The 25,233-nt window shown below is 42.9% G+C and overlaps 1 protein-coding gene across 5 annotated transcripts in view; it reads right to left on the bottom strand.

Annotated features, from left to right (window-relative positions):
* ryr2a (ryanodine receptor 2a (cardiac)) overlaps positions 1 to 15,266 on the bottom strand; it is a 273,470-nt gene extending 258,204 nt beyond the window's left edge. For all 5 annotated transcript variants that reach the window (XM_062056398.1, XM_062056400.1, XM_062056401.1 and 2 more), the window contains exon 1: positions 15,143 to 15,266. In XM_062056398.1, coding sequence (XP_061912382.1) covers positions 15,143 to 15,190 — 48 coding nt within the window. In that variant the 5' untranslated portion in view covers positions 15,191 to 15,266. The remainder of the gene's footprint in view (positions 1 to 15,142) is intronic.
* Positions 15,267 to 25,233: the final 9,967 nt, after the last annotated feature.

The raw sequence follows: 25,233 nt of genomic DNA, 5'->3' as shown, positions 1-25,233 counted from the left end.
CTAAACAACTCTCGTCACTCCCTCCCAAGCCTGGTCAGCATGGCCTTACATGGACAACATTGCCCCCATGATATGTTTAGGACAGTGTTGAACAAGCATAAAGGGCAAAATAAGTTTATACTCATACAAACAAGTTAGCATCTGGATATATATATGTTTATATATTTCCAAAGTAAGACTAAATGATCTTGGAAAAAGAAAATATTACCTTAATGTTGCACAATGGGAAAATGCACTTCATTACAATGCACCATGAAAAATGTATGCGTTGTTACAGATTACATGAGCGGGCACTCTTTTGCATCGGTTTCAGCATCAACGGGCGATTGTACTGGAAATAAACGATAGTGGTAACTGCTGTAAAACTCCAGATGGGTGTGGCGTTATATTTGGTGTCTTAATTTTGAGGTCGCAAAAGCAGATTTTGAGGACAGAAAAATGTGTTTTGCAAGTACAGACATTATATTTTGAAAATAAATTAAACTTAAGCGAAAAAAATTCAGCTAATATAAATGCATTTTGTGTACAATAGTTTGCATGTTTGCTATTATCCATGCGCTTTCTCGCGTGCTCTCTTGCCCTTCTGTGTATTCAGCTCTTTTTTGCTACAACTCGCTCAGATTTCTGCTGTGCACTCACTCAAGTTTAGACACACCGTTAAATTTGTAGAAAAAGACAACCAATCAGAGAACTGGACAAATGTACTCTGATTGGCTGCTTGGTCTCCAATGAAATCGCTCTGTAAAACAATTTTCAACAAGGCAGCGCTACATGTACGGAACGGAAAGAGTGACTTTAAAATGTAAGTACAGCTGTATTTATTCAAAAGATCTAAAAGCAAACATGTAAAGCTGGGGTGACAGCAGTGATATAAATATGTTAAAGGATGAGACCTCGACTATCGTAAAGTTGAAGCGACCTCCGTTCTCTTCGCTCACTCTGAGAGAGGCCCTCCTATCCGGCCATTGCAGACAGCTTCATGCGCGGAGCTTTTCTCAACATTTAGAAGTAAAAGCCTTACATCTATTATATATATATATATTTTTTTTTTTTTACACCTCTAATTTTACTACTCATTTCCTCCTGAATGGACTACTCTCCAGTCAATTGACTCGGCGCCAGTAGATTCCTGATGCTTCACCTGTCCACTCACGCTCCTTGCTCCTGTGGCTCTGCCGAGTAGTGTGTACTTGTTCCTCTCCACACCTTTTGTATGCAATTTCTGTTTCTACACGGCTTTTGTGTGCGTGAGTTGTTGTGTCCTCACTTCCTATTGAGTGCGCTTTTTGTTATCATTTTTATTCTTTCTTTTCTGTGTTTGGGTCCTACTCCGGCGAAGGCCGAACATGACAACATCGTTGCAAAACAAAAAAGTTAGCCAGGCACGTCATACTTAGTCAGATGAAACTGGAGATTTGAATAGCATCCCGAGTTGGGTGATAGAATCAATAAGAGCACTTTTGTTCTTTAAGTCCTATCTTGGCCATTTTTTCGTTTAAACCAGTGGTCCCCAACCACCGGTCCGCGGCCCGGTACCGGTCCGTGGACCGATTAGTACCGGGCCGCACAAGAAATAAAAAAAAATAAAAAAAATGTTTCAAATTTTTTATTTTTCTAATTAAATCAACAGAAAAAACACAATATATATACATTATATATCAATATAGATCAATACAGTCTGCAGGGATACAGTCCGTAAGCACACATGATTGTATTTCTTTATGACAAAAAAAACACAAAAAAAATAATACAAATAAAGGTGTTTAGTCTGATTTATCTAACTTGTTCATGGTTGATTACTATTCTAAATACTTTTATTTCATGATTGCGTAATACCTGATTAGTTGACTAATCATTGGCAATTCTGATGATTGTGCAATAATTGTTTATTAATCGCATTTTGAAACAACTAAGGCAAAATAGAGTACGGTACTTGGCCATAACCAGCACTGGTGCGGACAACATGGAGGAGGTGTGGTTAGCATATTTGCCTCACAGCAACTTGGCTGAAACCTGATCTTCCAGAGCTAAGAGAGCACAGCCTGTAGGTCAAGGCTATTCAACCACATAATGAAGAGGGCCGCAGTTTCAAGAGCCAAAGAGCTCAGGGACCGGACATAGAAATTTGGATGTTTCGTCAGAAAGTGCCTCCACATGTTATATTCCTTTGAGACTGCGTTTAATTAATTTTAAAGTAAATGTATTGGCTTTCAGATGCATTCGGGTGGAAGGCGGGACAGCACTGTCAATAAATTAATTATTCTGCTCTTGATACTCGTTCTCAGCGTGTGCAGCTCGACAGATAGTTAACAGCATGAAGAAACAGAAGCTTTTAAAGGACTGATGTTCCTTTTGAATTATTTTCCTTCCTCAGTTTTATTTCTATAATTCTTCCTTCATTTAGGTTTATAAATCTGAAAATATACAAATAAAATAAACACTACAAAAGTATAACGTCCATTGTGTATTTTACATGATGTCCATTGTGTATTTTAAAATAGAAGGTTTAGTGTTAATACACTCACAAAATAAATAATTTGTTTAAATAAGATTAACTATCTGTGTTGGCCCTGTGATGAGATGGCGACTTGTCCAGGGTGTACCCCGCCTTCCGCCCGAATGCAGCTGAGATAGGCTCCAGCACCCCCCGCGACCTCAAAAGGGACAAGCGGTAGAAAATGGATGGATGGAAAATGAACGCAATACGCATACAGACATCAAACAACACCCACGACAAACATGATTGTGACTCAACACAGTTATCGCCATCAACTGGTCAAATTTAGCGCTACATGTATTAAACAAGCTTTGCTTGCCAGAGTTACTCAGACACAACCACGAATTTCAATACAAAACAAACTAATTATCTTTATGCACATTATAATAATATAAAAAGATCTGACCAAGTTTGGTGATGAAGCTTACACGTGTGGATTCCTACCGTTGTTGTTTGTCTGGAACAGTGGGTCTGTCGCTTAAAAGGTTTGACAGAAAACAAAGACTCGAGCAGTGGCTTGGGCAGAACATTCATATTTTGTTGTCCATTTGCTGTTAAAAGTCAAATTTTTGCTATTTATTTAGATTTTTTTCAGGGTACGATAGTGCTTTTTTTTTTTTTTTTAGTTGTTTTCTTCTACTCACCCTACTCATGTTTCATTGTGGCATGTTAGCCTCACTGTTTCCCCTTGCAGGGTGGCAGGAGTACTGCATACATGAGCAACCCTATTTTGAATGGTTTTGTGAAGCCTATTTGGTTGATGTCCGCCCGGCCCAAGTAAAAAGCTTTGGCGGGACGGATGTGGCCCGCCAGTTGAATAGCCCTGCTGTAGGTTCAATGTGCACAATAGCTTAGTTGCTCAGACAGCAATATGTTTATACTAATTTAGATTTGGGTATAACATTTGTAATGGGGAAAGACAATAATGTCTATTGTATTCATGTTTACCCAAAAAATTAGTATCACCAGCTAGTATCACCAGCCTGTGAGATTATCAAGCACGGTTTAACGCTAAATTTAATGACAATACTAACCAAATACTACAATACTAAATCAAATGACTATACTAACCACCGGGAGTTTTACTGCGGTTTATCATTAATACTGTTAATCGTTACACCCCAAGTTAATAAATAGATTATAAATTGCCAGATGTGTAGAGTTAAGAGGTTGTCTATTGTTTAAAAGGGACATCCCAAAGGCTAACTGATAAATGTCTGCATCATAAAAAGTTAAAGTTAAAGTCCCAACAATTGTCACACACACTGGGTGTGGCGAAATTTGTCCTCTGCATTTGACCCATCCCCATTTTCACACCTTGGGAGGTGAGGGGAGCAGTGAGCAGCACCGTGCGCCGCGCTTGGGAATCATTTGGTGATTTAACCCCCAATTCCAACCCTTGATGCTGAGTGCCAAGCAGGGAGGCAATGAGTCCCATTTTTTGTAGTCTTTGGAATCATTCTCTGGTGACAATACATGCCCAAGACAAATCACCAGACTTAGGTGCAGTAGACCACTTGCTTGAAAGACATCCTCCACTAATAACTATTCTAAATAATTAATTAAACTGTTAAATGGAACACTAACTTTTCTCTATGAAGGAGAGGTTTTAGTTCATGCTGCAAAAGCTTAGTGATGGCTGCAGTCAATTCTGAACTGATAAATTTACCCTAAATAAAACATCTGATTAAATAATTGTATATTTCTTAAAGCTGGGGTACTCATATTCTTTAATTAACAACAAAAAACAAAAATGTGCGCGATTGTGTGCACTTCCAGAGGAGGAGACTGATAGAGGACTGGATGAGTAAAAAAAAAGTTTGGTCTCAGACTGGGCTCTAACAGAGGGGGTCCAGACTGAGGCCAAGAAAAAAACTTGATAGCCATAAACCCACATAAAAATGTAACATAACATCCACAAAGCTTGGAACGGGGGGGCTACTGTGGCAGGCTGCTGCTATCTAAAGCGCTGCTCAGCCGTCCATCGCCCCTAAGGCGTAGAGTGGGGGTGTGTGTGCATATGCCCATTGTGCAGAGTATAGATGTTGTGTCTATAGGAGTCGCTCTGCAGGCTTTACGAGCAAAGTTCAACTCCAAGGTATTGTTGAAGGAGGGAGGGAGGTCAGAGCGGTTATCAGAGGTGTCCTCGAGGGATGTTATCAGAACAGCCTTCTTCTGTTGTGAGCAGCGTCAAGGCCCTTTGAGGGAGTTGAATCTTAAATAAGGACTGTTGCTTTACAAGCGAGCAAACATTTTATTGGCTTGTCAGATCTAATCGTCTTTGCTTGCTCTCAAGTTGATACATTTTTGCATTTCAGCAAGCCTTTCAGTGAAGTGATTCGACTTATGATTCAGTTCAGAAATCGCCACAGTCTGTGTTCCCACAGCTCGACCCATGCCTTCCATTGCGACGGGCAGCCTTTGGGCTCCTTGAACGGCGGCCATCGTCTTCCAAATTTGACAATACACCAAAGCAATGCCCAGCCCAATCAGCAGATGCCCTTCGATCATGGTTCAAAATAGATATTCATCCACGTCCTCGACGGAAAGCACTGAGAAGCACATGATTCTCCATTTCTCCCAGGAGTCCCTCACGTACCCCACAGCGATCGTTCCATCAGGACAGCCATGGTCCCCCGAACCACATTTCCTCGTCGAGAAGATTTTGTCAATTGAGTCCAGAGTACAACTTATCAATTCCATGTTAGGTGTTTATATTTCAGGGAACTGCGTAGAAAAAGAGGCTCTTAAAAGTATAGCCAATTCCGCCTTATTTGTCGGTAATTTATTTGTTAGTATTGCTTCATAGTGATCCAAGAAAAATTATGCTATTATTATTTTTCCCCTCCTCTCTGAGCTGCCACCTTACCGTGGTAGAGGAGTTTGCGTGTCCCAATGATCCTAGGAGCTATGTTGTCCGGGGAATTTCATTCCCCCTGGTAGGGTCTCCCAAGACAAACAGGTCCTAGGTGAGGGATCAGACAAAGAGCCGCTCGAAGACTTCTATAAGAATGCATCAACAAGGACTCAGATTTCCCTCGCCCGGACGCGGGTCACCGGGGCCCCCCTCTGGAGCCAGGCCCGGAGTTGGGGCACGATGGCGAGCGCCTGGTGGCCGGGCCTGTCCCCATGGGGCCCGGCCGGGCACAGCCTGAAGAGGCAACGTGGGTCCCCCCTCCAATGGGCTCACCACTCATGGAAGGGGCCATAGAGGTCGGGTGGATTGTGAGCTGGGCGGCAGCCGAAGGCAGCGTACTTGGCGGTCTGATCCTCGGCTACATAAGCTTGCTTTCGGGACGTGGAACGTCACCTCGCTAGCTTGAGATAGTGCGCGAGGTAGAGAAGTTCCGGCTGGATATAGTCGGACTCACCTCGACGCACAGCAAGGGCTCTGGAACCAGTTCTCTCGAGAGGGGCTGGACTCTCTTCCACACTGGCGTTGCATGCAGTGAGAGGCGACGAGCGGTGGTAGCAATTTTTGTTGCCCCCCGGCTCAAAGCCTGCACGTTGGAGTTCAACCCAGTGGACGAGAGGGTAGCCTCCCTCCGCCTTCGGGTGGGGGGGGACGGGTCCTGACTGTTGTTTGTGCTTATGCACCAAACAGCAGTTCAGAGTACCCACCCTTTTTGGATACACTCGAGGGAGTACTGGAAAGTGCTCCCCCGGGTGATTCCCTTGTCCTACTGGGGGACTTCAACGCTCATGTTGGCAACGACAGTGAAACCTGGAGAGGCATGATTGGGAAGAATGGCCGCCCGGATCTGAACCCGAGTGGTGTTTTGTTATTGGACTTTTGTGCTCGTCGCAGATTGTCCATAACAAACACCATGTTCAAACATAAGGGTGTCCATATGTGCACTTGGCACCAGGACACCCTAGGCCGCAGTTCCATGATCGACTTTGTAGTTGTGTCATCAAATTTGCGGCCTCATGTTTTGGACACTCAGGTGAAGAGAGGGGCGGAGCTTTCTACCGATCACCACCTGGTGGTGAGTTGGCCGCGATGGTGGGGGAGGATGCCGGACAGACCTGGCAGGCCCAAACGCATTGTGAGGGTTTGCTGGGAACGTCTGGCAGAGTCTCCTGTCAGAGAGAGTTTCAATTCCCACCTCCGGAAGAACTTTGAACATGTCACGAGGGAGGTGCTGGACATTGAGTCCGAATGGACCATGTTCCGCACCTCTATTGTCGAGGCGGCTGATTGGAGCTGTGGCCGCAAGGTAGTTGGTGCCTGTCGTGGTGGTAATCCCAGAACCCGTTGGTGGACACCGGCGGTGAGGGATGCCGTCAAGCTGAAGAAGGAGTCCTATCGGGTTCTTTTGGCTCATAGGACTCCGGAGGCAGCGGACAGGTACCGACAGGCCAAGCAGTGTGCGGCTTCAGCGGTGGCAGAGGCAAAAACTCGGACATGTGAGGAGTTCGGGGAAGCCATGGAAAACGACTTCCGGACGGCTTCGAAGCGATTCTGGACCACCATCCGCCACCTCAGGAAGGTGAAGCGGTGCACTGTCAACACCGTGTATGGTGCGGATGGTGTTCTGCTGACCTCGACTGCGGATGTTGTGGATCGGTGGAGGGAATACTTCGAAGACCTCCTCAATCCCACCAACACGTCTTCCTATGAGGAAGCAGTGCCTGGGGAATCTGTGGTGGGCTCTCCCATTTCTGAGGCTGAGGTTGCTGAGGTACTTAAAAAGCTCCTCGGTGGCAAGGCCCCTGGGATGGATGAGATCCGCCCGGAGTTCTTTAAGGCTCTGGATGCTGTGGGGCTGTCTTGGTTGACAAGACTCTGCAGCATCGCGTGGACATCGGGGGCGGTACCTCTGTATTGGCAGACCAGGGTGGTGGTTCCTCTCTTTAAGAAGGGGAACCGGAGGGTGTGTTCCAACTATCGTGGGATCACACTCCTCAGCCTTCTCGGTAAGGTATATTCAGGTGTACTGGAGTGGAGGCTACGCCGGATAGTCTAACCTCGGATTCAGGAGGAACAGTGTGGTTTTTGTCCTGGTCGTGGAACTGTGGACCAGCTCTATACTCTCGGCAGGGTCCTTGAGGGTGCATGGGAGTTTGCCCAACCAGTCTACATGTGCTTTGTGGACTTGGAAAAGGCATTCGACCGTGTCCCTCGGGAAGTCCTGTGGAGAGTGCTCAGAGAGTATGGGGTATCGGACTGTCTGGTTGTGGCGGTCCGCTCCCTGTACGATCAGTGTCAGAGCTTGGTCCGCATTGCCGGCAGTAAGTCGGACACGTTTCCAGTGAGGGTTGGACTCCGCCAAGGCTGCCCTTTGTCACCGATTCTGTTCATAACTTTTATGAACAGAATTTCTAGGCGCAGTCAAGGCGTTGAGGGGATCCGGTTTGGTGGCTGCAGGATTAGGTCTCTGCTTTTTGCAGATGATGTGGTCCTGATGGCTTTATCTGTCCAGGATCTTCAGCTCTCACTGGATCGGTTCGCAGCAGAGTGTGAAGCGACTGGGATGAGAATCAGCACCTCCAAGTCCGAGTCCATGGTTCTCACCCGGAAAAGGGTGGAATGCCATCTCCGGGTTGGGGAGGAGACCCTGCCCCAAGTGGAGGAGTTCAAGTACCTAGGAGTCTTGTTCACGAGTGAGGGAAGAGTGGATCGTGGGATCGACAGGCGGATCGGTGCAGCGTCTTCAGTAATGCGGACGCTGTATCGATCCGTTGTGGTGAAGAAGGAGCTGAGCCGGAAGGCAAAGCTCTCAATTTACCGGTCGATCTATGTTCCCATCCTCAGCTATGGTCATGAGCTTTGGGTTATGACCGAAAGGACAAGATCACGGGTACAAGCGGCCGAAATTAGTTTCCTCTGCCGGGTGGCGGGGCTCTCCCTTAGAGATAGGGAGAGAAGCTCTGCCATCCGGGGGGAGCTCAAAGTAAAGCCGCTGCTCCTCCACATCGAGAGGAGCCAGATGAGGTGGTTCGGGCATCTGGTCAGGATGCCACCCGAACGCCTCCCTAGAGAGGTGTTTAGGGCATGTCCAACCGGCAGGAGGCCGCGGGGAAGACCCAGGACACGTTGGGATGACTATGTCTCCAGGCTGGCCTGGGGACGCCTCGGGATCCCCCGGGAAGAGCTGGACGAAGTGGCTGGGGAGATGGGGAGAGGAAAGTCTGGGCTTCCCTGCTTAGGCTGCTGCCCCCACGACCCGACCTTGGATAAGCGGAAGAAGATGGATGGATGGATGGATTATTTTTCCCTCATTTTGACTGTAGTAAAGCACCTCAAAAGCCAAAAGGCATTAGATGACAGTGGCTTTCTTGGCTGAAGTCTTTACGTCTTTATGAGGTTATTATGTAGTTATCCAAAACATTATTGCTGATGCATACTTAACGGTTTTCCTTATTAATGCATATCGATAAAGACACCTGTTGCATTTTGGATGTATTGTTTGGTTATTAGCAGGCGCATTGGCATTCTTCATTGCTGCATTGGACCCTTTTTCATGTGGAACATTTTTGCCACTGTCATTTGTGTTCAGTTAAAGCTACTTTTATATTGAACATGCCTGTGCTGTGTATCAGGACTGATTTAATTGAAAAAATGAGAACTGAAGTCATAAAAATCGATTATTTTCTTAGCCCTTCCACAAAACAGTCAAGCCCCCTTTACCCCAGGAGAGAATCGAGCCAATGCAGATGTGCGTAATGTGCCCGGGTGAGCCCCCCATTTTTAGTTGGTTAGTTGGCAGAAGAGGCTGTTCCTGGTGGACACCTTAGCTCTCGTCTTCTCGATATGTACTTTGTAACTGAGGGTACAGTCTAAAGTGAGCCCCAGATAGACTGGGTGCTAATGGTTCTTGAGTTATATTCCGTCCCAGATTACGTAAAGCAACCGTTAGGCCTCCCTATTTCTTGAGATGGAAGCTGCAGAATTGGGTTTTCCCGGGGACTATCGAGAGTATTATTATAACTAAGTTTTATTTAAAAAATTGAATACAGTAAATAATAGGGGTGTAACGATTAATTGATGTATCTCTATATCTATTCATATTCCTAAGATTCAACTACATAGATCTTTGCTCTGCAAGTTTGCTTTTTCAAAAGATAGATATCAATCCAACCCCGCACTATTGACAAAAACTCGGCCAATCAAAAAATAAAGTACATTATTGCAATGGCATAATGTTGTAATGTGTGGCAACTTACCTACTCAGTGGCCTAGTGGTTAGAGTGTCCGCCCTGAGATCGGTAGGTTGTGAGTTCAAACCCCGGCCGAGTCATACCAAAGACTATAAAAATGGGACCCATCACCTCCCTGCTTGGCACTCAGCATCAAGGGTAGGAATTGGGGGTTAAATCACCAAAAATGATTCCCGGGCGCGGCACCCCTGCTGCCCACTGCTCCCCTCACCTCCCAGGGGGTGAACAAGGGGATGGGTCAAATGCAGAGGACAAATTTCGCCACACATAGTGTGTGTGTGACAATCATTGGTACTTTGTGGTACTATGTGGGCTCTGTACCGAGGATGTCGTTGTGGCTTGTACAGCCCTTTGAGACACTTGTGATTTAGGGCTATATAAATAAACATTGATTGATTGATTGATTGATTTAACTTGAGACAAGAATATGTTGACTGTATAAAAGTAACATGACTTGCTTCACTCATCATTGGAGCCGGTGAATGCAGTTAAATTAATACAATCTAAAAAGCAAAAAATAAAAAATCGCATTTAGGATTTTTCCTAAAATCATGCAGCCCTACAATGATGGCTATAAGATGTAATCTCAAGTTTAAGATGTCTTCAATAGCAAAAGACTGATACAAAGTAGTAAAAAGGCAATATGGCCTAAAATCTGTATCGTGATATATTGGAGCCTCCTGCGATAACAATATATATCACAAAATATTATTTGGTATACAGAAATATAATAGAACCATTTCAAAATGGGTGACAAAGGGTCCTGATTTGGCTGCTGACATATGCAGTGACACATCACATCAGTTACGGTAATATGTTATCAAAACTTTTATTATTCTACTTGTTAATTTACTGTTAACATCTGGTTACTTTCTGTTGTAAGATGGTTCTATCTACACTTCTGTTCAAATGTAATAAACACTTATTCTTCTGTTGTTTGGATGCATTACATTAGTTTAGGTAATACTACAACTTTGGGTATCGTTACAATACCAAGTACAAAACCCAAAACCAGTGAAGTTGGCACGTTGTGTAAATCGTAAATAAAAACCGAATACATCCATCCATCCATTTCCTACAGCTTGTCCCTTTTGGGGCTGCGGGGGGTGCTGGAGCCTATCTCAGCTGCATTCGGGCCGAAGGCGGCGTACACCCCGGACAAGTCGCCAACAGAATACAATGATTTGCTAATTCATTTCAACCTATATTCAATTGAATAGACTGCAAAGACAAGATACTTAACGTTGGAACTGGTCAACTTTGTTATTTTTTGCACATATTAGCTCATTCGGAATTTGATGCCTGCAACATATTTCAAAAAAGCTGGCACACGTGGCAAAAAAGACTGAGAAAGTTGAGGAATGCTCATCAAAAACTTATTTGGAACATCCCACAGGTGAACAGGCTAGATGGAAACAGGTGGGTGCCATGATTGAGTATAAAAGCAGCGTCCACATTTCAAATTGTTTTTGGAAACTGTGGACGTTGTGTCCTCCGGAACAAAGAGGAAAAGAACCATCCGAATTGTTATAGGCGCAACGTTCAAAAGCCAGCATCTGTGATGGAATGGGGGTGTATTAGTGCCCAAGGCATGAGTAACTTACACATCTGTCAAGGCAACATTAATGCTGAAAGGTACATACAGGTTTTGGAGCAACATATGTTGCCATCCAAGCAACGTTATCATGGACGCCCCTGCTTATTTCAGCAAGACAATGCCAAGCCACGTGTTACAACAGCGTGGCTTCCTAGTAAAAGAGTGCGGGTACTAGACTGGCCTGCCTGTAGTCCAGACCTGTCTCCCATTGAAAATGTGTGGCGCAATATGAAGCCTAAAATACGACAACAGAGACCCCGGACTGTTGAACAACTTAAGCTGTACATCAAGCAAGACTGGGAAATAATTACACCTGAAAAGCTTAAAAAATTGGTCTCCTCAGTTCCCAAACGTTTACTGAATGTTGTTAGAAGGAAAGGCCATGTAACACAGTGGTAAAAATGCCCATGTGCCAACTTTTTGCAACGTGTTGCTGACATTAAATTCTAAGTTAATGATTATTTGCAAAAAATAAAATGTTTCTCGGTTCGATCATTAAATATCTTGTCTTTGCAGTATATTCAATTGAATATAAGTTGAAAAGGATTTGCAAATCATTGTATTCTGTTTTTATTTACGATTTACAAAACGTACCAACTTCCCTGGTTTTGGGTTTTGTAGTTACAGGGGGCCTTATTGGTCATACCGATATTGCTACTGATACTTCAAATTTCATGAAATTACAAAATGTTTTAATCACAATTATAATCTGACACACACAAGATGATGGTGTAACAATATTAATTACATTTTTAAATAATGACCTACTATCGGCTCTGATTTAAATCCTTTGTTTTTTTTTCTTAAAGCCCTCCTGTATTAATTTCTTGAGTTTGTAAACAATACCAAAATCGACAAGATATTTTTTAATAGTAAAAAATATCGGCCTGATACTATACTGCTTGGAATTGTTACAGTCAATATTTGTATTGATCCACCCACCTTTGTTTCCATTCAAGAGCTCTAGCATACGGTTAGCATAATACTGTTTCTTCCTACGGTGTGTAGTGTAGCATGTCCCTGTCCTCCTGGGAAGAAACACTTAAGAAACTTAGTTTATTTATCGCCATAGTGGCGAGGATTACAGACATAGGACTGGCTCTGTACTGTGAAGGGACGTTGGCAAGGACGCTACATTGCTTTGAGTATGCGGTCTTTCGTTTGTTGCAATCAAATTTGTGGACACCGCTAGAATGAGTCATGAGCATGCATTATCACGATACAACTATAGTATTAAAAGCTCTATTGTCGGCCAAATGTATATAATTTACAACGTAATTTGTAATAATTGTAATTGTAACACATCCTTTTGACAACATTCCCTTCATCAATAGCACTCCCTCTTCATCCCCACTTTTTCCTGGGTCTCGCCACCACCCCTTTGAACACTCGTTGACCCAGTGGACTTATTGTCTCTTTTGCTATAAAAAGAAAAAATAATTCTTCATCGGGGCACACTTTTGCAGAAGCTGGCTCGTGGTGCCTACGTATATGAAAATGCTTTTGCGGGAGTGAGACCAACGCTGTAACATTTACCTATGACATGTTTTAAAGGCCTACTGAAATGATTTTTTTTTATTTAAACGGGAATAGCAGATCCATTCTATGTGTCATACTTGATCATTTCGCGATATTGCCATATTTTTGCTGAAAGGATTTAGTAGAGAAAATAGACGATAAAGTTCGCAACTTTTGCTCGCTGATAAAAAAAGCCTTGCCTGTACCGGAAGTAGCGTGACGTCACAGGAGCTAGTATTCCTCACAATTCCCCGTTGTTTACAATGGAGCGAGAGATTCGGAGCGACAAAGCGACGATTACCCCATTAATTTGAGCGAGGATGAAAGATTCGTAGATGAGGAACGTTACAATGAAGGACTGGAGAGGCAGTGATGGACGTATCTTTTTTCGCTCTGACCGTAACATAGGTACAAGCTGGCTCATTGGATTCCACACTCCCACCTTTTTCTATTGTGGATCACGGATTTGTATTTTAAACCACCTCGGATACTATATCCTCTTGAAAATGAGAGTCGAGAACGCGAAATGGACATTTAAAGTGACTTTTATCTCCACGACAATACATCGGTGACACACTTAGCTACTGAGCTAACGTGATAGCATCGTTCTCAAATGAAGATAAAAACAAAAGAAATAAACCCCTGACTGGAAGGATAGACAGAAGATCAACAATACTATTAAACCATGGACATGTAACTACACGGTTAAAAATTCTCAGCCTGGTAAGGCTTAACAATGCTGTTGCTAACGACGCTAAGGCTAATTTAGCAACTTAGCAACCGGACCTCACAGAACTATGATAAAAACATTAGCGCTCCACCTACGCCAGCCAGCCCTCATCTTCCCATCAACAGCCGTGCTCACCTGCGTTCCAGCGTTCGACGGCGCGACGAAGGACTTCATCCGTGGGTTTGGCGGCAAGCATCGACTAGGCGTAGTAAGTAGTCCTTGTTGTGTTGCTGTAAGTATTGTACTTAGCCGCTAATACACCGATCGATCCCACCTACAACGTTCTTCTTTGCAGCCTTCATTGTTCATTAAACAAATTGCAAAAGATTCACCAACACAGATGTCCAGAATACTGTGGAATTTTGTCAAAGAAAACAAGAGGTTTCTGTATCGGGTTCGATGGGGTCCAACCACTTCGGTGGATTTTGTGACGTCACGCGCATAAATCCTATCCAAAGGAGTTTTTCAACCGGAAGTGTGGCAGGAATTTTAAAATTGCACTTTATAAGTTAACCCGGCCGTATTGGCATGTGTTTCAATGTTAAGATTTCATCATTGATGTATAAACTATCAGACTGCGTGGTCGGTAGTAGTGGGTTTCAGTAGGCCTTTAAATGTGCAGCACGGTGACACAGGGGTTAGTGCATGTGCCTCACAATACGAAGGTCCTGAGTAGTCCCGGGTTCAATCCCGGGCTCTGGATCTTTCTGTGTGGAGTTTGCATGTTCTCCCCGTGACTGCGTGGGTTCCCTCCGGGTACTCCGGCTTCCTCCCACCTCCAAAGACATGCACCTGGGGATAGGTTGATTGGCAACACTAAATGGGCCCTAGTGTGTGAATGTGAGTGTGAATGTTGTCTGTCTATCTGTGTTGGCGACTTGTCCGGGGTGTACCCCGCCATCCGCCCGAATGCAGCTGAGATAGGCTCCAGCACCCCCCGCAACCCCGAACGGGACAAGCGGTAGGAAATGGATGGATGGATGTTTTAAATGAAATCTTCCAGAAGACCCAACCTCTGACCATTCAACAGAAAATCACGGGTCGTCTTTACTATCATTTTTCGTCTTTAAGTCCAAAATAGGGTGCTCGTCCCTGACAGCTCGCAAATTACTTACTCGAAACAAATTCAAATATACCGTTTTGGTTATGCAGTGGAGATTATTGGCGAATCCAGGAATTTATACAATTATTGGTCATTTTTGACAGTCTGTATTGGAAACGATTGTGGACTGGCATGTCTTTAATTTCTGAATTGGGCTAGACCACAATCAACTTTATAATTATGATTTATTTTATTTTATTTTTTCAATTTGGTTTTTCCTGAGAAGAAAAGCGGAGGCGAGAGAAGGAGATGCAGCAGAGTTTTATGCTGACTCTCAGCACCGCACTGCGCCCTCCGCATCCACCCAACACACAAAACCATAAAGAGCCTAACTCGCCTTCATGGACACACTGGAACATTCCTCCATCTCTCCCGCATCAAAGCGCCGCCCGCACCAGGCATTTTGACCAAATGACTCGTAGCGTTGGCAGCTGCCATCAATAATGCGGTAAAATGACTGCCCCGACAGTGCCTGCTTTTACACGGACACGTTCTTAAAATGAAGCCATTCTACGCGACACAGTAATGACTTACAGTTCGCAGAAACTGGATTTCATCCTCGCCTTCTCCCCCATCCGCCATGGTTAGCGCTCACCGTGGGAGCTCCCACTGTCGCAGTGTGTGTCGAGTGCACCGCGGTCCGGTACGTGTGTGTGTGCGCGCGCGCGCGTGTACGTGATTCGAACAGCATCAAATCTGTCTCTCTCATTGGCGCGAGCACGCGATGGGAGGAGCTACACAGGTGTGTGCGCGGATTAAGTGTAGCATCCCCTGTCGGCCATTTTGGGGATAAAGAGAGGTCATCCCAGGAAGAAATAATGACTTTGCAGATTTCTCTGGAATTGATGTCAGGACCAAATCTTTAAGGCGAGCCGCTGCTTTGTCAAAAAGCTCTGCCAGCTTCTATTCCTGTTTTAACAAGGGCGATGAAAGCGAAAATGTACTTCTTTAACGTAAATGACCGCCATAACCACAACACCAGGGGGAGCTCCACTATCCACATTAAACCCAGATTCCGATCTAACAAAGGTCTTAAAGGCCTATTGAAACCCACTACTACCGACCACGCAGTCTGATAGTTTATATATCAATGATGAAATCTTAACATTGCAACACATGCCAATACAGCCGGGTTAACTTATAAAGTGCAATTTTAAATTTCCCGGGAAACTTCCGGCTGAAAACGTTTCGGTATGATGACGTATGCGCGTGACGTCAATGGTTGAAGCGGAAGTATTGGTACACCATTGTATCCCAATACAAACAGCTCGGTTTTCATCGCAAAATTCCACAGTATTCTGGACATCTGTGTTGGTGAATCTTTTGCTATTTGTTCAATTAACAATGGAGACTGCAAAGAAGAAAGCTGTAGGTCGGATCGGTGTATTAACGGCTGGCTACAGCAACACAACCAGGAGGACTTTGAGTTGGATAGCAGACGCGCTATCCGACGCTACAACGCCCGCCGCCGCGCCGCTGTCCTCACCTTGACTTTCTCCGTCTCCGGGCCGCCGACCGCATCGATGATCGGGTGAAGTCCTTCGTCGCGCCGTCGATCGCTGGAACGTAGGTGAGCATGGGTGGTGATGAGCAGATGAGGACTGGCTGGCGTAGGTGGAGAGCTAATGTTTTTAGCATAGCTATTTCAAGGTCCCGTAGCTAAGTTAGCTTCAATGGCGTCGTTAGCAACAGCATTGCTAGGCTTCGCCAGGCTGGAAAGCATTAACCGTGTGTTACAGGTCCAGTGTTTGGTAGTATTGTTGATCTTCTGTCTATCCTTCCAGTCAGGGGCTTATTTATTTTGTTTCTATCTGCAGTTAAGCCCGATGCTATCATGTTAGCTCCGTAGTTAAAGTGCTTCGCCGATGTATTGTCGTCGAGATAAAAGTCTCTGTGAATGTCCATTTCGCGTTCTCGACTCTCATTTTCAAGAGGATATAGTATCCGAGGTGGTTTAAAATAAAGATCCGTGATCCACAATACAAAAAGGAGAAAGTGTGGAATCCAATGAGCCAGCTTGTACCTAAGTTACGGTCAGAGCGAAAAAAGATACACCCTGGCGTCCTGCACTGCACTCAAATCCTTCACTCTCACTTTCCTCATCCACGAATCTTTCATCCTCGCTAAAATTAATGGGGTAATCGTCACTTTCTCGGTCCGAATCGCTCTCGCTGCTGGTGTAAACAATGGGGAAATGTGAGGCGCTCCACAACCTGCGACGTCACGCTACTTCCGGTACAGGCAAGGCTTTTTTATCAGCGACCAAAAAGTTGCGAACTTTATCGTCGATGTTCTCTACTAAATCCTTTCAGCAAAAATATGGCAATATCGCGAAATGATCAAGTATGACACATAGAATGGATCTGCTATCCCCGTTTAAATAAGAACATTTCATTTCAGTAGGCCTTTAACTCATTCTCTTTCTATGCCACATCAATGTGGAATGCGCCCCCAACAGGTATAAAAGAAAGGGCATCTCTATCCTCCTTCAAAACCACAATAAAAGTTCACCTCCAGGCAGCTACAACCCTAAACTAACACCCTCCCCGGATTGTTAATAATCAAATGTAAACAATCAAATGCAGATACTTTTTCTTATGCCTTCTGATCTCTCTCTCTCCCTCTCTCTCTCTCTCTCTCTCTCTCTCTCTCTCTCTCTCTCTCTCTCTCTCTCTCTCTCTCTCTCTCTCTCTCTCTCTCTCTCCTCTCTCTCTCTCTCTCTCTCTCTCTCTCTCTCTCTCTCTCTCTCTCTCTCTCTCAGGATGAGTTTGCTGAGTGTAAAATTGAGCTGCATTTTTAATTGAAAGAAACTGCTGTTCTAAATGTGTGCATTGATTGATTGATTGAAACTTTTATTAGTAGGTTGCACAGTGAAGTACATATTCCGTACAATTAACCACTAAATGGTAACACCCGAATAAGTTTTTCAACTTGTTTAAGTCGGGGTCCACTTAAATTTATTCATGATACAGATATATACTATCATCATAATACAGTCATCACACAAGATAATCATCAGAGTATATACATTGAATTATTTACATTATTTACAATCCGGGGTGTGGGATGTGGAGGGGGGGGGGTTGGTTTGGTTGGTATCAACACTTCAGTCATCAACAATCAGCATCAACAATTGCATCATCAGAGAAATGGACATTGAAACAGTGTAGGACTGACTTGGTAGGATATGTACAGCAAGTAGTGGACATAGAGAGAGATTTCAGAAAGTATAAGAAAAAGTGTCTACATTTGATTATTTACAATCCGAAGAGGTATTATGTGGAAGGGAGGGTGTTAGTTTAGGGTTGTAGTTGCCTGGAGGTGCTCTTTTAGTGCGGTTTTGAAGGAGGATAGAGATGCCCTTTCTTTTACACCTGTGTGGGAGTGCATTCCATATTGATGTGGCATAGAAAGAGAATGAGTTAAGACCTTTGTTAGTTCGGAATCTGGGTTTAATGTGGTTAGTGGAGCTTCCTCTGGTGTTGTGGTTATGGTGGTATTGGATGTCCCAATAGCAATTCTGTTAGGCAAGCAAATAATTTATACCAGGGCGAACAAGTATATGCTTCCTCCGGCTTCCTCCCACCTCCAAAGACATGCACCTGGGGATAGGTTGATTGGCAACACTAAATTGGCCCTAGTGTGTGAATGTGAGTGTGAATGTTGTCTGTCTATCTGTGTTGGCCCTGTGATGAGGTGGCGACTTGTCCAGGGTGTACCCTGCCCGAATGCAGCTGAGATTTAATTTGTACTGCTATGATGCCTTCAGCGGGCGAGTCATGGATCGTGACATCTACACAACTGTACTTTAAAAGGGGCCATATAATGCAAAACTATTCTTTCTTACCTATAGGTATTTGCTGTTCATTTGAGATCTGTATAAGAACCGAAAATTTAAAATCAAATTGTGGTGGCATTGCAGAGACCTTTATAAAGGAGCTGAGATAGGCTCCAGCACCCCCCGTGACCCCGGAAGGGACAAACGGTAGAAAATGGATGGATGAATGGATAACCCCAACTAAAATGCTGCATGAGACACTGCACATTGATACAGTTCTGTGAAAATTATTGTTTTTCTTTGCAAATTCAAGGAGAGTGAACAGTGGAAATGACAAATGAGTTAGTTGATACATCAAAGCGTTTTTATTTATGCTTTATTATTATTTTTGTGTTCAATCTTAAAGTTTACTTGCCTTGTAGATACACTGAGATTAGGTCTAAGTTCATTGTGTTCTTCATGGTGTTTTTGAAACTGCACCATTTTTTTCCTCAGAATTTTCAACTAACTTGAAGTGTTTTGTCAAGAGGATTATTCGTAATATGTAGAAAGTGCTTGTTCTATTTTTGGCCGAAGTAAAACAGAGAAAACAATCTGAAGTTGTCGTAGTTGTATTTTTACCAGTCTGGCCCAAGTGGGAATAGACTTTCCTTCAAGCGGCCCCTTAGCTAAAATGAGTCTGACACCCATGGTCATAAAACACAATGAAGTTAATATAGTGCGAGTGACAAAGGTCCAGTCCCAATACGACCCCTCACACTACTTTTTAGCCCTATCCTTACATTTTGCATGTTCCCATGAGTTTAGTGGTGTCCCAATGGCTGTTTGCATATTGCTTGGATGTTACTGACGTCACGTCCAGCTTATGTCCCGCCCTTTAAATATACTTTGTGGTTAACCGAGCTCTGTTTTCAATGGGTACTATAGACGCCATTTGTCTTTCTCCAAGGAAAAATGTCCTACGCTTGTACTTTTTTTGGCTGTACGAATCGTTCAAATCGCGAAAAGGATAAACGTTTCCTCAGAATTCTTCAAAAAGGGTGAAAGGGTACATGCATACTTGCCAACCCTCCCGAATTTTCCGGGAGACTCCCGAATTTCAGCGCCTCTCACGAAAACCTTCCGGGACAAAGCTGGAGGCCACGCTCCCTCCATGCGGACCTGAGTGACGAGTCGACAGCCTGTTTTTACGTCCGCTTTCCCACGGTATAATCAGCGTGCCTGCCCAATCACGTTATAACATCTACGGCTTTTAGAGAGTGCACAACTGCGCACACAACAAGGAGAGGAAGCAGAAGAACGAGGAAGATACAGCCATGGCGACGCCGACGATGAGTAAGGTGAAGAAATACGCTTGTAAGTTCCAAAACGAATGGAAACAAGAATTTCAGTTTATCCGGGACAGTTCGAAGGGGAAGGGGTATGTTGCCTGTAAATTTTGTAGAACAGACTTCTCCATTGAACACGGTGGCCGCAGCGCAGCACCGGTCCCAGCCCAGTATTATGGGCCACCTCGCTAAATGGAGACCCGAGGGTGTAACTTATGCCGAGACAAAGATGGCTATGCTGATAGCTGGAAGCGATATCTCGTTCTCATTTGCGGATGTCTTCAACAAACCCGTGAAGGATATGTTCGCAGATTCAGAGATCGTTCACAAGTATGCAAATGGCAGAACAAAGGCTACTCAAATAGTGAAAGGTAAGTGTTGTTTTTTTTTTTTTTAGTAAGCAGCAAGCTGTGCTTCTGGCTGCAAAGCATTGCACTTTCAAGTACAACAATGAGTAGATGAGTGTTATGTGTGTGTATATATGTAAATAAATGAAAACTGAAATTCAAGTATTTCTTTTATTTATATATACACTACCGTTCAAAAGTTTGGGGTCACCCAAACAATTTTGTGGAATAGCCTTCATTTCTAAGAACAAGAATAGACTGTCGAGTTTCAGATGAAAGTTCTCTTTTTCTGGCCATTTTGAGCGTTTAATTGACCCCACAAATGTGATGCTCCAGAAACTCAATCTGCTCAAAGGAAGGTCAGTTTTGTAGCTTCTGTAAGGAGCTAAACTGTTTTCAGATGTGTGAACATGATTGCACAAGGGTTTTCTAATCATCAATTAGCCTTCTGAGCCAATGAGCAAACACATTGTACCATTAGAACACTGGAGTGATAGTTTCTGGAAATGGGCCTCTATACACCTATGTAGATATTGCACCAAAAACCAGACATTTGCAGCTAGAATAGTCATTTACCACATTAGCAATGTATAGAGTGTATTTCTTTAAAGTTAAGACTAGTTTAAAGTTATCTTCATTGAAAAGTACAGTGCTTTTCCTTCAAAAATAAGGACATTTCAATGTGACCCCAAACTTTTGAACGGTAGTGTATATATATATATATATATATATATATATATATATATATATATATATCAGTGGCGTGCAGTCACTAGAGGCAGGGGAGGCGGGGCCTCACCTGCCATCATGGAAATTTAAAAAAAAGAAATACAAAAAAAATTAATTAAATTGTTATATGTATCCAGTGATTATACTAAAGTTATTTTCCATTTAACTTCACCAGTTTTAGATTATTTTTATTTTTATTTTCACATTTGCCGTTCAAATACTGAGAAGAGACGGTGCGGTGATCAGCAGCCAGTTGAGGCACTTGTGCCTCACCATGGATTGCGACTCGGCTAACTGCTGGCCTGCTGTGCAGTGAGACCGTATTGCTATATGAATTATATTATACATTTCCATAGTTTAGTTAGCTGAGGTATATAATTTACAGTGTATTTTGTCAACAACTGTATGTGTGTAACGTATTTTTAGTGCTGAGCGATCATAAATCTGCTGCGGAGACATACTGTGTGAGGCTCGTATCATAACCCCGCCTCCTGGTGCCAAGCACCTCCACCGCAGAATGCACTGCCCGACGGGAGCACCGCGGCCACACCAACCAAAGCCCACACCCAAACCCTCCACGCGCTGCAGGAGCCGCGAACGGCCGCAGGGACACAACATTAGGTACACCTGCACTGCAGGTTCATATGTTTTTAAATTTGACTGTGATGATGCAGTTGCGCCTCACCAGACATTAACCTCACCGCATATATATATATATATATATATATATATATATATACATATACATATATATATATATATATATATATATATATATATATATATATATATATATATATATATATATATACATATATATATATATATTAAAATAAATATATATACATAGCTAAAATTCACTGAAAGACAAGTATTTCTTATATATATATATATATATATATATATATATATATATATATATATATATATATATATATATATATATATATATATATATATATATATATATATATATATATACAAACCCCATTTCCATATGAGTTGGGAAATTGTGTTGGATGTAAATATAAACGGAATACAATGATTTGCAAATCCTTTTCAACCCATATTCAGTTGAATATGCTACAAAGACAACATATTTGATGTTCAAACTGATAAACCTTTTTTTTTTTTTGCAAATAATCATTAACTTTCGAATTTGATGCCAGCAACACGTGACAAAGAAGTTGGGAAAGGTGGCAATAAATACTGATAAATATGAGGAATGCTCATCAAACACTTATTTGGAACATCCCACAGGTGAACAGGCAAATTGGGAACAGGTGGGTGCCATGATTGGGTATGAAAGTAGATTTCATTAAATGCTCAGTCATTCACAAACAAGGATGGGGCGAGGGTCACCACTTTGTCAACAAATGCGTGAGCAAATTGTTGAACAGTTTAAGAAAAACCTTTCTCAACCAGCTATTGCAAGGAATTTAGGGACTTCACCAACATTGATTGATTGATTGATTGATCTACGGTCCGTAATATCATCAAAGGTTCAGAGAATCTGGAGAAATCACTGCACGTAAGCAGCTAAGCCCGTGACCTTCGATCCCTCAGGCTGTACTGCATCAACAAGCGACATCAGTGTGTAAAGGAGATCACCACATGGGCTCAGGAACACTTCAAAACCCACTGTCAGTAACTACAGTTGGTCGCTACATCTGTAAGTGCAAGTTAAAACTCTCCTAAGCAAGGCGAAAACCGTTTATCAACAACACCCAGAAATGCCATCGGCTTCGCTGGGCCTGAGCTCATCTAAGATGGACTGATACAAAGTGGAAAAGTGTTCTGTGGTCTGACGAGTCCACATTTCAAATTGTTTTTGGAAACTGTGGACGTCGTGTCCTCCGAACCAAAGAGGAAAAGAACCATCCAGATTTTTATAGGCGCAAAGTTGAAAAGCCAGCATCTGTGATGGTATGAGGGTGTATTAGTGCCCAAGACATGGGTAATTTCCACATCTGTGAAGGCGCCATTAATGCTGAAAGGTACATACAGGTTTTGGAGCAACATATGTTGCCATCCAAGCAATGTTACTATGGACGCCCCTGCTTATTTCAGCAAGACAATGCCAAGCCACGTGTTACATCAACATGGCTTCATAGTAAAAGAGTGCGGGTACTAGACTGGCCTGCCTGTAGTCCAGAACTGTCTCCCATTGAAAATGTGTGGCGCATTATGAAGCCTAAAATACGACAACGGAGACCCCCGGACTGTTGAACAACTTAAGCTGTACATCAAGCAAGAATGAGAAAGAATTCCACCTGAGAAGCTTAAAAAATGTGTCTCCTCAGTTCCCAAAACATTGTGTTGTGTTGTTAAAAGGAAAGGCCATGTAACACAGTGGTGAACATACCCTTTCCCAACTACTTTGGCACGTGTTGCAGCCATGAAATTCTAAGTTATTATTTGCAAAAAAAAAAAAAGTTTATGAGTTTGAACATCAAATATCTTGTCTTTGTAGTGCATTCAATTGAATATGGGTTGAAAAGGATTTGCAAATCATTGTATTCCATTTATATGTACATCTAACACAATTTCCCAACTCATATGGAAACGGGGTTTGTATATGTATGAAATACTTGACTTTGGTGAATTCTAGTTGTAAATATACTCCTCCCCTCTTAACCACGCCCCCAGCCTCCCCCCACCCCCCCGAATTCGGAGGTCTCAAGGTTGGCAAGTATGGGTACATTTTACGAAATGAATACTATAAAAGTAGCACACACTCCAGTCCAAGGGAGTAGAGTCGAAGAACACAGAGGTTTGCGACAATCACTTCGTTACAGGTTTGTTTGATATACTTTAAACGTTTAATATTTTTCATTTAATTATTATCTTGATATTATTTGTATTTCCTAAACACGTTTTCTACGAGTGTTTTGAAAAGCACCAACTCGGTGTGTCTAAATAAAAGAAAGCAAATGTGAGCAAAACCTAAGAGTTAAGCTTTTACCAAAGGCAGCAATCATAAATGAAGCTTTCAGCACATACACAATGTTGACATCTATAGGTATATTTTGATAAAGACGGGGAAAAACACGCTACTCGTAAACGGCACGTGAAACAGCAACAAACATGGCTGTAGACGGGAAGTTAAATCATTAAAGATTAAAGTACCAATGATTGTCACACACACACTAGATGTGGTGAAATTTGTCATCTGCATTTGACCCATCCCCTTGGGGAGCAGTGGGCAGCAGTGGCGCCGCGCCCGGGAATCATTTTGGTGATTTAACCCCCAACTCCAACCCTTGATGCTGAGTGCCAAGCAGGGAGGAAACGGGTCCCATTTTTATAGTCTTTGGTATGGGATTTGAACTCCAACCTACCGATCTCAGGGCGGACACTCTAACCACTCATGACATGCAACCTTACCTGAGTCATAGATCTCCATGTTATTCCAAGTTTCCATCTGTTTTGTCCTGTAGAATGGCATCTGGAGAACAATGGTTCAATATGTCTGGGAACGCGACCGATGTATAATCCTTGATATCACTCGACAAATCTTTTTTAGATAAAGTATAAGGATGTATTCCATTGCATAGTTTGATATTTTTTGCTTGTATCTGCTTTTTGCAGGAAGATTTAAGCCTATTTTGAGCATTCTTGGCTTGGTTGACCACCACTGGTTTTTACTTCCGGGAAGAAGTCACATGACGGAATACAAGCAATAGAGGTAGTGGGCAATAGGGGGTATGAATCTAGCTTTAGAAAAAAAGTTAACTAAGAAGAACAAAAAGACAGTGACCTTATCAGTATAAAAAGTACCTTCTGCTGCCCAAAATGTACGCATGTTCGTAACCTTGAACTGGCCAATAGACCAATAGAACAAAGTTTTCTGAGCGTACCATATAGTTCAACCACGATGCAGTATAAGTTTTTATTTTATTCTTGCATGTCATAAAACAGTTCAATGTGTCATATTGTTTACCACAGTGCCAGTATTATTAAGAATAATATCACATTTTATTTTGTTGTGTTCTTAAATGCAGCACCCTTGAATAATGTCAGAGTAGACTGAGGTGTGTAAACCAGCGAGGCCATGACATATTATGTACAGTTGATTATTTGCAGTCAATGAGTTGTTCTAGTGCTCAAGGAAATTGCTGTAATTGTGTAAAACTGTGTCATGTTTTGATAGACTTCACTTCAACTTGATACAACAGTAAAAACTCCAAAAGCCTCCTTTTGCTCTTGGTCCGACTCCAAATGTGTATACCCGTACCACTGTTCTTTCTCTAGCAGCCATGTTTCTACCACAGCAGTGAAACCCCACAAAAAACCAGCTGCTCTGAAAAGGTTGGTTAGGAAGTAAAGTGAATTTTACACTGCTCAAAAAAATTAAAGGAACAGTTTTTTTTTATCAGGGTATGGCATGAATTCAATTGCATTTTTCTGATAAGGTTTTGGTCAGGTACGTGGCAGAGGGGG

This window comes from Entelurus aequoreus, linkage group LG08, assembly GCF_033978785.1.
Source record: "Entelurus aequoreus isolate RoL-2023_Sb linkage group LG08, RoL_Eaeq_v1.1, whole genome shotgun sequence".
In the NCBI taxonomy this organism is placed as follows: Eukaryota; Metazoa; Chordata; class Actinopteri; order Syngnathiformes; family Syngnathidae; genus Entelurus; species Entelurus aequoreus.
Note: the sequence above shows the minus strand (reverse complement) of the source record. Positions and strands in the feature narration are given on the sequence as shown.